Source organism: Nylanderia fulva, unplaced genomic scaffold, assembly GCF_048542155.1.
Source record: "Nylanderia fulva isolate GAGA-0341 unplaced genomic scaffold, ASM4854215v1 Scaffold734, whole genome shotgun sequence".
NCBI lineage: Eukaryota > Metazoa > Arthropoda > Insecta > Hymenoptera > Formicidae > Nylanderia > Nylanderia fulva.
In genome coordinates, this window is record NW_028190845.1 from 437 (window position 1) to 16,071 (window position 15,635).

The 15,635-nt window shown below is 30.6% G+C and overlaps 1 protein-coding gene across 1 annotated transcript; it reads left to right on the top strand.

The window, feature by feature from the left end:
• Window positions 1-432: 432 nt before the first annotated feature.
• On the top strand, window positions 433-10,806 carry LOC146720247 (intraflagellar transport protein 140 homolog; the record flags this gene model as incomplete). Its single annotated transcript, XM_085488879.1, has 9 exons — window positions 433-652; window positions 1,437-2,018; window positions 2,571-2,859; window positions 3,715-3,847; window positions 4,510-5,001; window positions 5,650-5,936; window positions 6,663-6,939; window positions 7,584-8,488; window positions 9,620-10,806. Coding segments are annotated over 9 exons (3,498 nt in total), but the record flags the coding sequence as incomplete, so codon positions are not given.
• Between the last annotated feature and the right edge of the window lie 4,829 nt (window positions 10,807-15,635).

Below are 15,635 nucleotides of genomic sequence, written 5' to 3' on the forward strand. Positions count from 1 at the left end.
TTTTCAATGTTCTACAACATATTTAAGAATTATTAAAATTGGTGAGAATCACTTCCGACCGTTCCCTTGTTACAATAAAATTATGGGATTCAGATTTTTTAATTAAAAAATTCATAAAGTTTCAGACAATCGTAACTTTCCGAAAGTTGTTAGCTCTAAGTTTTAAATAAACTAACTATTAAATTAGTTACTAGTTACCAAAAAAATATAATTGTAAGTTACAGTTATATATGCAGAAAAAGAAATGAAATTAAGTTAGTTACCAAAAAATTTTAACTGTAAGTGTAATTTCGTTACAATAATGAGTTACTTCTCAACCTTGCATTTAGTGTATGGACCTCATTTCTTAATTATTGTTGTTGAGACACTATTATATTTTTTTAATTTGAGACAAAATACATCAATAAGTTATTGCGCTGCATATTGTTCTAGGTAAAATTAAGTAGCAGAAATGATATATCGCGCAGTACCAGCACTACCTTATGCTGGATCAGTGGAAACACTTTGGCGGTGCTCACGGGAGAACTCGCTGTACGATGTTTGGATCTTTATACAGGTGACACGTATGTTCTCTCGCCTCCAGATTCATCTAACGGAAACATTGCCACTCCTCAGGAAATGTGTACCAGTTTAGCGTTCTGCAAAAGCAATGGTAAAACCTACAGTTGAACAATATGTGTCCTAAATCTTAGATCAGGTCTATCTGAATTAATTTTCCTATATAAGGTTTTTTGTCAAGATTCATTCAATTAGTCAATTCAATTATAGTATTGCACAATTGTTTGCCTCGTACTATTTTATTATTTTCATCAAAGCGAGTTTGAAAACAACAGGGAAGTGTTTCTCAATTGTTAATAATTCGCAAGCAAATAATTAGCTTTTATTTTTATATGTTTCAATTAACAAAATATTTAGTTAAATGGTTTAGTCAAGTTAAAAAATTTTTTTCAGTGTAAATATTATATATTATTTAATATATTATATATATATATATATTATATATAAATGCATATATTTCTTATTTTTAATGTATTAATTTTCTTGCACAGTTTAATGTATATTTTTAATATAAATTAAGATTGTAAGTAACAACTGATATTTGTCTTGTTTTATGTAATAATAATTTTATTAATACCGTTTAAAAATTATTAGTAATTATTAGTATAAATATTGGTAAATAATTACTTATTTACCAATATATAAGTATACAATTGATTTTATTTTGAATATATATCAAAAATATAAAGCTTAAAAATCTCGCTGTTCCAATAATCGACAATGAATCTTTTAATTTTTATAACTTTACTCGGACTTGATGGATAAATAATTGTTATTTTCTGCTTCTAGAAGATCCCAGAAATTCCCAATTATTGATTTAGGTTCCGCTTTTAGGTCAAAAATGACTTATTTTTAACATCTTCCTTTGCATTTTTTAGATACTTTGGCTGCTGGAACCAATCTGGGGACAATCTACTTGTGGAAGCGAAAATCCTCTTCCGATAGCGATGAGAACGCTTGGCCGAGCATGCCGGAGTGCTGCACGATTCACGGAACGGTGAAGCAACTGGTGTGGGGCACCAGTTTATCACGGAATTCTCTTTTGGCCGTCAACTGCATTACCAACGTGTTCATCCTGCGTCAGCAGCCGATGTGCGCTGTATACAACGATGGTGTTTGCGCGAGTCAACTTACACCGACGCAGATTCTGCTTGAGATGGACGGGCAGAGCTATACGTTGAAGACGGAGATCCAGGTGCAGGCAATTGCCGTTACGAAGGAGTACGTCGCCGTCTCTTCCGGTAGACAGATTATCGTCAGTCGTATTAACAAAAGTCCCAGTATCAGCACGACTGTTTTGGCGACTTTCGCCTGCGACACCGAAAAGATGCTCATCTATGAACATACGTTGATTGTACTGACTCCGGTGATCATTCAATTACGCTCTGTAGAAGGTTCCGTCATTCAGACACTTCCCACTTTGCCGGAAGAGGGCGAGCCGATCACGATGGAATTGACGAGTAATAAACAGTGTTTGCTGTTATCTAAATGAAATTATATAGATGATCATCTAGATGAAACTTCAGCGTTATCTTATCTTTATATAGATAATAAAAATATGTATTATCTATGGTATATCTGCATCTTAGATGAAAAAAAAGCATTAACTTTATTAAATTATCTGGAATAATTTTAGATAATTTTGGTTTAGAATTATAGCACATAAAAGTACTTCAATAGTAGAACTTAAGCAGTAAGCGATAAAAATTTATAAATATAAACATATGAATACATATATTTTTATATCCCTTTTATAATTTGCATTTTTTTATAACTGTGTTTACATAAGCAGTCTTTAAAATTATTATCTAATGAATCGCTATATAATTTTATCTTTTATCTGGATATATTTAAAACAAAATCATATTCTTAGCTAAGATAAATTTACATATTTTTATCTTATCTTTATCTAGTTAATTTTAAAATCATTTAAACACTAGTAATAAATTTTTAAGTAAATTGAAATAATTTTTAAACTAATATTAGGAATATTATTTTGTACTGGTTTGTAGGACACTATTTGACTGTCGCTTCATTGAATGGGATCCTGAAGATCTGGGACTTGGGCAAGCACGAAGCTAAGTTGCACACTCGAGCTATGGCGACGTATGAGGCAATCAGTGACTTTGCCGAAATCATCGAGGCTAGATGTAATTCGGATTGCCGCTGCGTCTCAATCACTGTTGCAATGGCGAATTTGATGCCCAGTTCGATTTTATACGTTTGGGACATTGAAAGCGATCAGGTCCACGAGTTTGATTTCGGAGAGTCAAATGACATCATTGACGACGACTCCATGTTGTGAGTAAAAAAATTATATATTGTTTGTCTATATTATATGTCCATATACAGGGTGATTTAAAAGTCCTACAACAGCCAATTATCTCCGAAAATAGTGGTCCTATGAAAAAATGTTAAATACAAAAGTTGTAGGGCTTAAGATAAGGCACTTGATGGTGATCTAGACTTTGACCTAGGTGTCAAATTTAGAGGTCATTTCAAGGTCAATTTTATTATTTTTTTTTTTTTTGAACCCCCTATTTTTTATTGCATATTCTTGTAGCTTATCTTGAGAGCTTTTCAAAACACTATGAAATATTTTTTCATTAAGTACTTTTCGAGTTATGAAGATTGAAGTTAATAATTTTTTGACATAAAATATAAAATATCTTGTAAAATATTCAGTTTTCGGTAATCATACTTTAATACTTTTATGCACTGAATAATGAGATTAATCAATTAGTGTAAAGAAAACACAGTTGCTTTTTAAAAAATATGTTGCAAATTACATACATCTCTTTTTTGATCATTGAAAACAATATTTTATAAAATATTTTACATTTTATGTCAAAAAATTGTTAACTTCAAACCTTAATAACTAAAAAATTACTTCATGAAAAATAATTTAATTATGGTGTTTTGGAAAGCTCTCTAAATTTGACTTGTAAGTTAAATTTAAGATCATCATCAAGTGCCTTATTTTGAGCCCTACAACTTTTGTATTTAACATTTTTTCATAGAATCACTATTGTCGGAGATAATTGGTCATTGTCGGACTTTTGAACTACTCTGCATATTCCAATAATATACAATATACATATTATTATGTAAGAACATGAAACTTTAGCATGATAAGATTTCTTCTTTTTTTTTTAGAACTGCACAATGCAGAGGAAGATTAGTTACAGCGCATTGCTGGGATATGGAGGATTCTAGATTACTTGTATGTCGAGCTCAAAGATTGGAAAGTCGTGATTCTAAGAACTTCTATAAGGGCGAAAATAATAAGGTAATATCATTTTAAAAAATATTAAAATATTTATCATTATATAGGAATAAATATATTACATAGAAATAAATTATTATTTATAAGTTCTAAATAAGGAGGTTTAAATAAAGAGTTAAAAAGAATATGAATACGTGATTGTAATTTTTAGTTTACATTAAGGCTTCTGACTCCTCATTGACCATGTTGGAATTGTGACGTCAGAGGCAAGAAAACACAAAAAAATTCTTAAACACCATTTCGAAATAAAGAGATATTTTGATGAAATATCTTTTTATTTTTGAAAATTACATATTAGAATTTTCAGTGTATGCTTTTTCGCCTTTGACGTCACAATGTAACATAGCTGCGGCGAGAATTCAGAAACCTTAATCTTAACAATATATTTAGTATTTTATAATATATTTTAATAAAAATTCTTAGATGCCATTCCGAAATAAAAAGATATTTTGATGAAATATCTTTTTATTTAAAAAAATGACATATTAGAATTTTTAGTGTGTGCTTTTTTGCCTCTGATGTCACAATGTAACATAGTTGCGGCGAAGATCCAGAAGTCTTAATCTTAATAATATATTTAATAAATTTAATATTTTAATATATTTTAATAATATATTTTTTATATTATTTAATTATAATAATATATTTTAATATATTTTTTTTAGATTACACAAGCTCCTGTGGTATTGGTATCATTATTTGCGACATCAGATCATGGTATTGTCGTGCAAGACGTGAAGCCGATAGCTGACGAGAACTGCCAATTATTAGGTGTGCACTCGCCATACATCTTTATTTTAAACTCTGAAAAGAGTGTGGATAGAAACAGCAAGGTCGCGCAGTTGTTAATGAGAGATTTCGAAGAATTGGGAGACTGCGATTCTGTCACGAAGAAGGCAGTGATGGATTTTAGTTATCATATTAGCGTGGCGAATATGGAGGAGGCTTTTAAAGCCATTAAATCGATCAAAAATGAGACTGTTTGGAAAAGCTTGGCCAAAATGTGCGTGAAAACGAAGCAACTGAATATGGCTCTTCTCTGTCTCGGTCATATGAAGCAAGCCAATGCTGCACGGGCTCTACGTGAAGCGATGCAGAACGATACCTTGAATTTAGAAGCAAAAGTAGGAATACTGGCTGTTGAACTTGGTCTTTATGTAAGTTAAGTTATTATCAGTTTGTTTGCTGTTATCTAAATAAAATTATATAGATGATCATCTAGATGAAACTTTGGTGGCATCTTATCTTTATATAGATAATAAAAATATGTACTATCCATATCTACATTTTAGATGAAAAATAGTATTATCTTTACTAAATTATCTGAAATGATTTTCAGATAATTTAGTAAAGATAATATTTTTATGAGCTATAATTCTAAACCAAAATCATTTGAAATAATTTCCAGATAATTTTGGTTTAGAATTATAGCTTATAAAAATACTTAAATAATAGAATTTAAGCAGTAAGCGATAAAAATGAATAAATAAAAATATGAATACGTATATTTTATATCCCTTTTATAATTAAAACTTTTTATAACTGTGTTTACATAACCAGTCTTAAAAATATTATTAACTAGAAAATTATCTAGATGAATCGCCATATAATTTTATCTTTTATCTATATATTTGAAACAAAATCATCTTCATCTTATCTAAGATAAATTTACATATTTTTATCTCATCTTTATCTAGCTAATTTTTAAATCATCTAAGCACAACACTGGTTATTACATTAACATATTACATTTAAATATAAAGTTTTAATTACTGTTTGCAAATTAAACGGTCTCTAAATCACAGACTGATGCCGAACATTTATTTCGGGAAGCGAAACGTTTGGATCTGCTTGGACAGTTGTTCGAAGCCCAGAGCAAGTTCAAGGAAGCGATTGGATTAGCCAGTAACGAGAATAAGATTCGAGAGAAGACAAGCTACTATAATTACGCTCGTACACTAGAGCAGCAAGGTAAAGTGGCGGAAGCTATCGACATGTACACCAAAGCCGATTGCCATCGATTTGAGGTGCCCAGAATGCTTTTGATGAGACCTCGGGAGCTCCTTACTTATCTCAATAATTCCGAGGAATTGTAAGTGTGGCAAAAAACATTAAGGGGATCCTTCAGCGAACGACGAACTCCAACAAAATAGTAATGACCTCATTTTTTAATCAAAAATATTGATAATTACAGACTGATTTTCGAAGAATAATTACTGATATTTTAATTTCACATTATAAATCATCCAGATCAAACATGTATCAAAAATCCATGTGTACATGGCACACATGGAGTCATTTTTTGCTATGTTTAATATTATTACTATTTTGAACGTAAATATGTATTGCTGTTTTTTGCTCTATTATACCTATAACGCATGCATACATACGTATGAATCATAATATGAACTATACTTTTAGATTAGATTTCTAATCTAGATTTAGAGGATAACGGTGCTTTTTTCATGTATCTTAATCCCATGGATCTCCTCTCTTATATTTATATTCATAAAAAATGTATATTTTTTTATATAAAGTACATAATATAATGAATTGATAGCTCGTCTGTCATTTGAGACGTCATATCGAGATAAAAGGAAAACTATAATTTTGTAATTATTTCTCGGTTTTTCTGAAATCATTGATGTATGTATTGTAATCGTAGAAAAGTATTTTAATTCCGTCAAATTAATGCAATACAAGACTAGAAGTATACGAAAATAATAATAGGTCGATGAAACAGACAATCGTGAAGGATCCCCTTAATTAGAAAAAAAATTATTTATAACAAAGAGTAATATTAATAATAATGTCGTAGGGAAATTAAAAATTGGCATGCCCAATACACCGAGTCGACTGGCGACATGGAGACTGCTTTGCATCTTTACGAGCAGGCAAAGGACACTTTGTCGATGACAAGACTACTTTGTTACTTCAATAGAGAGGACGAAGTGTGCGAATTGGTGACTAAAACGGGTCATGCTGCATCAGCATATCATCTCGCCGCCCATTACGAATCGAAGAATAATGTGTCACAAGCGATCCACTTTTATACAGTTGCTAAAGCTTATACTAACGCAATTCGACTGTGCAAGGTAAAATGTTTAATATTACAATAGAATAGTTTTTGCTTGAATGTCCAATATGTTTGTTCTTATCTAAATAAAATTATATAAATAATCATCTAGATGAAAATTTGGCATTATCTTATCTTTATATAGACCCAGATAGCTACAGTAATTATTATGACATCATTTTGATGTCAAAATGCATTATTTTGATGGCAAATGATGCATTTTGACATCAAAATGATGTCATAATAATTACTGTGGCTATCTGGGGATATATTTAAAACAAAATCATTTTTATCTTATCTAAGATAAATTTATATATTTTATCTCATCTTTATCTAGCTATTTTTAAAATCATCTAAGAAAATTGCTGTAAAAAGTTTCAATTATTTATTTTGTTTTAATAATATTCATTTTGTTTTAATTTACATAAAAAATTATCACAACATTAATTTATATTTCTTATATTTTATATATATAATTAAAACAAAATTAGCTTTATCTTATCTAAAATGAATTTATCTCATCTTTATCTAGCTAATTTTAAAATTATCTAAGCGCAACATTGCGCTAGTAGCGACATCAAGCGACATTTAAATGAAAATGACTGTAAAAAGAATTTTTTGTTCAGCTTTGGAACATATTAATTTATATATATTATCTTGTAGGAGCATGACATGCTGGAGGAACTATGGCCACTGGCTATTTTAGCGCCACGACATTCGCAGATAGACGTTGCCAAATTTTACGAGGACAACAATCAGCCGGATCGCGCGGTGATGCTGTACCACAAAGCCAATCTTTTGCATAAAGCTCTGGATGTTGCCTTTAGAACGCGCCAATATAGCGCGTTACAGCTGATCATCATGGATGTAAACGCGGATTCCGACCCAGCGTTGATTCGCAAGTGTGCCGATTACTTCATGCAAAATGATCAGATCGACAAAGCGGTAGATTTGCTCGCGACCGGGAAGGACTACATGGCAGCCCTGGATCTGATCCAGCAGCATAACGTCGTGTTGAGCGAGGAGCTCGCGGAAAAATTAACGGTTGACAAGAGAGGCGACGACGACGCGGAGCACGAAAATATGAGGATCTATACGCTGGAGAAGATCGCAGAGATAGCTTTCGATCAAGGAAATTACCATCTCGCGACCAAGAAATTCACACAAGCTGGAAACAAGTTGCGCGCTATGAAAGCGCTGCTCAAGTCTGGCGACACCGAGAAGATCTGTTTCTTCGCGCAAGTGTCGCGGAACAGCGAGATCTATATCATGGCAGGCAATTATCTGCAATCCTTAGACTGGCAGAATCAGCCGGAGATTCTGAAAAATATTATCAGCTTCTATTCCAAAGGCAAGGCGATGGATCTGTTAGCGAATTTTTATGTAGCATGCGCGCAGGTAGAGATCGATGAATTTCAGAATTATGACAAAGCGCTGGACGCGTTGAATCAAGCCAGCAAGTGTCTGATTAAAGTAGCGACACCGCGTGATCCAGATGTTCACAAGCGAGCGGTGGAGTTGGTCAACAACAGAATGTCAACGATTAAGCGTTATTTGGATATTAAAAGGTGATCAAATATTTTATTATACAGATATTGTAGATATTGTATTATCAAGGTGTATACTCTTTGGAAAAACCTGGAAAATCTGGAATTCTCAGGGAATTTTTTCTACCTTGAAAAATTCTGGAATATTCATGGAATTTATTTTGAACTCAGGGAATTTTTTTTAAATTGTCCCTTTGATTTTATTGTCAAATATACCTTTAAAGAATATAAAATTTATTAGAATTTATTAAAATTTATTAGGTTTATATAAAGTATATTGAAATATATCTTATTTTAAAATATATTAAAAAATATTTTATTTATGTTAAAAAATTATGTATAACAAAAATATATTTAATTTAAAATTGTATTTAAAATTTTTTTAAATACTTTAATTTTACTTGGAATTTTGAACAAAAGTACACACATACCTGGAAAATCATAGAATTTATTTATAAGATTTGAGTATACACCCTTATTATTACAATGTTCAAGAAAAAATGACTCAAACACCGGAACGAGATTAATCGTTTCTTATAGTTTTTGGACGCTGAACGCGAATCTGTCTTCAAAATTGCTCCATCACGTTAATGCAATCCAAGTTACAAAAAGTGGCTATTTTCACAAACTTAGCATGTCTCTTAAAATTGTAACGTGTGGAACAATTTTGAAGACAGATTCCTGTTCAGCGTTCAAAAACTTATAAGAAACGACTAGTTTCATGCCGGTGTTTTTTTCAGTTTATTATTATTTATTCTTATTTAAATGATGAAAATTTTTCTCATTTTATTCCTATATTGACCCTAAACGTTTTACCAATAAAACGATCATTTTTCTTTTTATTGATTGAATAGAATAATAAATATCTTTTTTCGATTAAAGTACATAAAGGAACAAAATTGGAACCTACGATTTTATGTTAAAAAATTAAAAATTTTAAGACTTTTGGAACCTCGCCATGGCCTTGTTAGATTGTGAGGTAAGAAAGCACACGCTGAAAATTCTTAGATTTTTAAATGAAAAGATATTTCGTCGATTTTCTAGCTTCTGACATCACAATTTCAACGTGGTCAGTAAGGAACCAAACTTTAACTATGAGATATAAAAATGTCTTCCATACATTTAAATATGTCTATACTTCTTGTTATACAGATTATTTGAGAGAGGCGAGACGGAGACGGCAATGCAACAGGTCCGATATTTACTGGATTCCCAAGGATCCAATTTGGAACAATCGGTGCGTCGCGGTGATTTATTTGCGACAATTACACAGCATTATGCCAATATAGGAAACACTGAGAAAGCTTGGGCTACCATCGAGGAATTGAAACGCTTGGTACCAGGAATTAATTTGAGTTATTACTTCAACGTAAATCTTCTCGAGCAATTAGGGTATAAAATGACGGTGCAACGGCAGGATGGTTCCGATAAGGATGACGGAATTGAAGAGTTATTAGGAGAATGAAGTTTTATTAAGAAAATATTAATATTTCAAATTAGAAAATTAATATACAGAGTATCCCAAAATTAGATTGACAAACTTCAGATGATTATAAGACGTTAAAGCAAGATTTTGTCAATAAACCCATGTCTGCAAATGTAAATGTAATGTCTGCAAAAATATCGATCAGTTCTTCATAAAAAAACTTGTCGATTTCGAACATGAATCTCGACTAAATAGTAATAAATACGGAGTGTGACGCCGAATGAATACTCAATAATGCTGTAATACTGAGCTTTTAGTTAACAATGTCTTGTCTTCTTTAAACAATGTTAAATAAATTCTTATTCAAATAGTGTCTTATTAGTCAAACAATTTTCTACATATATTAATATTTTAGTTTCTGATTCTCTAGTACCGGTCTAATTTGTCGGTATAATTTTGGGATACCCTATATAAAGAATTAATAAATGAAAAAATAATTAAATTAGAAATAGGATAAAGTAGACACATGTTTAAAGTATTACATGTATGGGCTAAAGATGTCTGTTAGAAAGCACACTCAACTAATAATTATTCCTAAACAAATAAGCGATCTCTATAAATACGTGAGACTCTAACTCGATGATCTGCTAAAAAACGAAGAGCTATGCATCACGTAGTTCAGTAAATGGCATCAATCAATATTAAGTAATGAAAAAAAGCACTAGAGATAATAAGTTAAAAGTAATTATATAGATGCAATAGAATTTGTATATAAAACGTTTAATTAGATCAGTTTGATCCGTCCTTATATATTTTTACGATATTTTTGTAAAATAAATCTAGTGAAGTAGTGATTTATATATTTGTTTCTGACATCCAAATACATATTTATCTATTGTTGCACGCTTATAAAGCAGTGTTACATGTATATTGTCACATCCTGTTTCCACGATTTTTTTCTTAATCACATAATCCCATCTCTCTATTTTCCTAAACTCATAAATATTAAAGATGATTAAACTAAGAATTTAGAAGATGAATTTTTGAAATTTTTAACTACTTTAAAACTTATTATTTTAAAAATCCGAAAATAAAAATACTAAAAAATATCAAGTTATCACTTTTTTCAAACCATTAATAAATAACGAAGCAATATAATAATTTATATTTAATTTTATAAAACAATTATATATATATATATATATATATATATATATATATATATAATTATAATAAATAATGTAATAGTAAATAAAAAAATTTTATTGCTTACATCTTTTTTGATCAGAGCTTGTAACTTATATTTTTCAGATACGATGTTGATATTCGGCGAAAAATCATCATAGGCAAAAAATTAAAGAAGCATTTTAAAGCTTGTAATTTTAATGCATCATTTTTTCCATTTTTTAAAAATTTTATTAGTCTGTGTGTTAAAAACAAACATATGATTTTGTTACTTTAAATTACGTATTTTTTACACTGTACCTCGATAAAAAAAATTTCTCTTAAAAAATTCTACTCATGTTCCATAAATAACACATTTTGCCTACAAAACGCTATTTTTAAAATTTTCTTACGAATTTTTTGACTGAGTTATAGATTTTTAAATTAAACTTTTATTTTTTAGAATGTGGGGGGCCACATGGGAACCCCTATTTTTTATTGCATATTCGGAATCTTTGGCTAAAAACACATACAATTTGTCTGAAACATTTTTTTCGATTCATGATAGATGGCGCTGTAATCGACGAAATTCAATTTCTTTGATTTCTCTTACTGAGAACCCATGCTTACGATTTTGCAATACATTAACAATAAAAATACCACGTTTTCATTGTTAATACTCGAAATTAATCTTAAAACAAACTTCTCATTATTTTTTATTACTCATTAATTACTTCTCAAGAAACTTACTTTTAGCGTAACCCAGGAACAACGACGTGGACGTAGCAGTTTTCTGTTCCCTTCGGGGTGCTTGATTAACGTGAGTCCCCTCGCCTCTCACGATTCGGAGTACTCAGAGAATCATTTTTCAATTAAAAAAGGTGCTCAAAGTGATGACCTTCGACTTTAATGCACTTGTTAAGTTCTGGCGTATTTTAGAGATCATACGAGGCCTACAAATTAAGTCTAACTGTACAAGAAAAAATTGAAATGGTTTTATCGAAGGCAACTTGAATGGTCCAAAGTACCGAGACATTTTGGAAAATGAACTGCCAATATTACTTGAAGACTTGAGCTTAGAAATACGACAGAACATGTGATTTCAACATGATGGTTGTCTGGCACACTATTCGGTGGGAGCACGAGAAGTTTTTGATCATGATTTCAATGGTCGCTGGATCGGTAGAGCTGGTCCAGTAAATTGGCCTGCTAGATCACCAGATCTTACTTTACCAGATTTTTTTTGTAGGGCTATCTCAAAGACAAAGTGTACAAAGAAGAACCAACAACACGTGAGAATATGATTGACCGAATCAGAAATGCATGTGCTGAAATTCAAGGAGATACACTCATCAGTTGTGTACGTTCATTTGAATTGCGGATTAACAAGTGCATTGAAGTCGAAGGTCATCACTTTGAGCACCTTCTTTAATTGAAAGATGATTCTCTGAGTACTCCGAATTGTGAGAGGCGAGGGGACTCACGTTAATCAAGCACCCCGAAGGGAACAGAAAACTGCTACGTCCACGTCGTTGTTCCTGGGTTACGCTAAAAGTAAGTTTCTTGAGAAGTAATTAATGAGTAATAAAAAATAATGAGAAGTTTGTTTTAAGATTAATTTCGAGTATTAACAATGAAAACGTGGTATTTTTATTGTTAATGTATTGCAAAATCGTAAGCATGGGTTCTCAGTAAGAGAAATCAAAGAAATTGAATTTCGTCGATCACAGCGCCATCTATCATGAATCGAGAAAAATGTTTCAGACAAATTGTATGTGTTTTTAGCCAAAGATTCCGAATATGCAATAAAAAATAGGGGTTCCCATGTGGGGGGTCTGATTTTAACGTCATTGTATGTCCCCCTCGAAATGATAAAATTTTGATTTTTAACATTTTTTTCGTAGTGTGCTTATTTTTTGAGATATTTGAATGTCTCAAGTTAAAAGCATCACCCTGTATATATATATATATATATATATATATAATACAGGGAGTCACTTAATTGGCGCCCACTATTTACATAGCGATATTCCTCGTGGAAAACTGAGTCAAAAAGTCCTGAGCTATTTTTTTATAATGCATAATAAAGCCGTAATTACTAATGATGTTAAGCCATAATAACACTAATCATTATTACTAATTATAACCGCGTGTGTGGCGGTGTGCGTGCGCTCAAGGCACTATATGTTTATGGCAAGGTGCTATCCTTTTGCGCGTGCCTTTGACATGCCTTTTTCTATCGGTAATTATGAAAATTATTATGCATTATAGAAATAAATGGCTCAGGATTTTTTGTCAGTTTTCCACGAGGAATATCGCTATGTAAATATAGTAGGCGCCAATTAAGTGACACCCTGTATATATATTATATACATATATATATTATACATATATATAATATATTATAGTATATTTAAGTCAAATGTAAACGTTATGTTAGAGAGATTTAATATATTATTTAATTTATTAAATTTATTTTTATATATATTATTTAGTTAAAAGTTTAATCAAGTTAACATTTTTTCAGTGTAAAAAAATATATAAATTATTTAATATTAATATATGGTAACTATACAAAGTATCCCATTTTAATATCTCATCCCAAATAAGTTTTTTATTTTTGATTGTAGAAAAAATGTTTCAGACAAAAGTTGTATGGTTTCGAGGAGGACATAATTAAGGTCGGTGGTACCATTAGTTTGATCATGAATAGTTGCTTGAAGGTCACCTTGATTAAGGTCATTCACGATAAGGTCAGGATTATTATCGGATGTTCCCCTCAAAATCTAACAACTTTTGTCTGAAATTTTTTTTTATCAGACCATTTTCTGCTTAATGTTATATGGGGATATACAATTTAAATGGGACACTCTGTATATTAATAATAAGTAATAAAGTAAAATATTATTTACTTTTATGAAATATCTCAATAACATTACAATTTTATTCCGCACTTTAAATATATAAAAATATTTATATTTTTAATAATATAGTTGTGAATTATACAGAGTTTGTCAACAGTGTGGAAAACCCCTAAATAATTCTTGTAAAAATGAAAATATTAAAAAACGGTAAAACATGTATTTTGATTTTTCAAAAATTATTTAGGGATTTCCACACTTTTCACAAACCCTGTATATATATTATTAAATAGGTACAGTAGACTCCGGATAACTTGCCCCCCGCGAACTTTCCGTTTAAGCTACTTCTTCTCTACACATACGCTCACTAACATTAATATCGTGTCCCCACTATCTGTATGGAAAGTCGCGCCACTCATGCCGGCGCAGCGGCCAGCGGCAACTATTTTATAAACACAGCGATATCAATTATGTAAAGTTATGAGGTTATACAATTATGTATATACATACATATATATATAGAAACTTAATTGCTTATTGTTAATGAAATATGAGTACATAATGCATATATTTTGCTATCTGGAATATTAACAATATGACAACATAATGCACAATTAAAAGAGTGATATGGCAAAAAGACCTGTTTTTTTCGCTCATTATATCTTATATAGGATCGAATTTTGGGACTCAAATTTCAAACTTTTTTTATGCCAAATAGTGCTACTATATGATGAGACATTAATTCCACAGAAATTTCAAAATGAGCATATAGGCACGGTTTGATATATGAAGAAGTGAAAGTGATAATTTCTCATAAAACTGCGCTGATGACTAATAATTAGTTATCACTTTCTCCCTTGCATCTCCGAAACCGTGCCTATATATGCTCATCTTGAAATTTTACTGGGATTAATATTTCATTTAATAGTATATATTATTTATTGACATAAAAAAAAAATTTGAAATTCGAAGTCCCAAAAATAGGCAAAATTTGCCATTACTCATATCCTTATTAAAATGATTTGTAATAATTTTATGCTGTTATTCTAATTGTGCGTTACAATTAAAGTATATATATAAAATGTTTGCATACATATGTTCAGCATATTTGTCTATCTGAGTTTGTTTTATAGGATGTCCCACACAGGAAATTGCTGAAACTAATCACAGCTGTCATTTATTTTTAATTATTGAGAAAATAAATGTTGGTTTGAAAAAAAGAGGAAGTCAGTAATTTTTAATGGATATAAATAAGCTGCTTAGTATATCAGTTTATTTTATTGAAAAAAGTAAGGAAAAAAGTGCTAATAATCACACATATGTTAAATTAATGATAAATATATATTTTCAAAGTGCGCACCATTTGAATTTGTACAAAATTCTGTTCTTTTGAAAATATTTATTATTATAGTTTATATGTAAGTTCATGTGATTATATTAGCACTTTTTTTATCAATAAAATAAACTGGTATACAAACATTTTATTTATATCCATTAAAAACTGCAGACTTTCTTCTTCCCAACACAATTTTTATTTTCTTAATAACTGCATGCATTAAAAAAATTATAGATGATTAATTTCAGCAATGGGACATCTTGTGCATTTGAATACCTCAGCGTTGCTAAGCAACTACCGCGTCTCCAATAATCACCAATGAACGAACGTTTCCATCCAAGATGGCGACGACCGATCCCCCTTACGTTTTTAGAACCATAC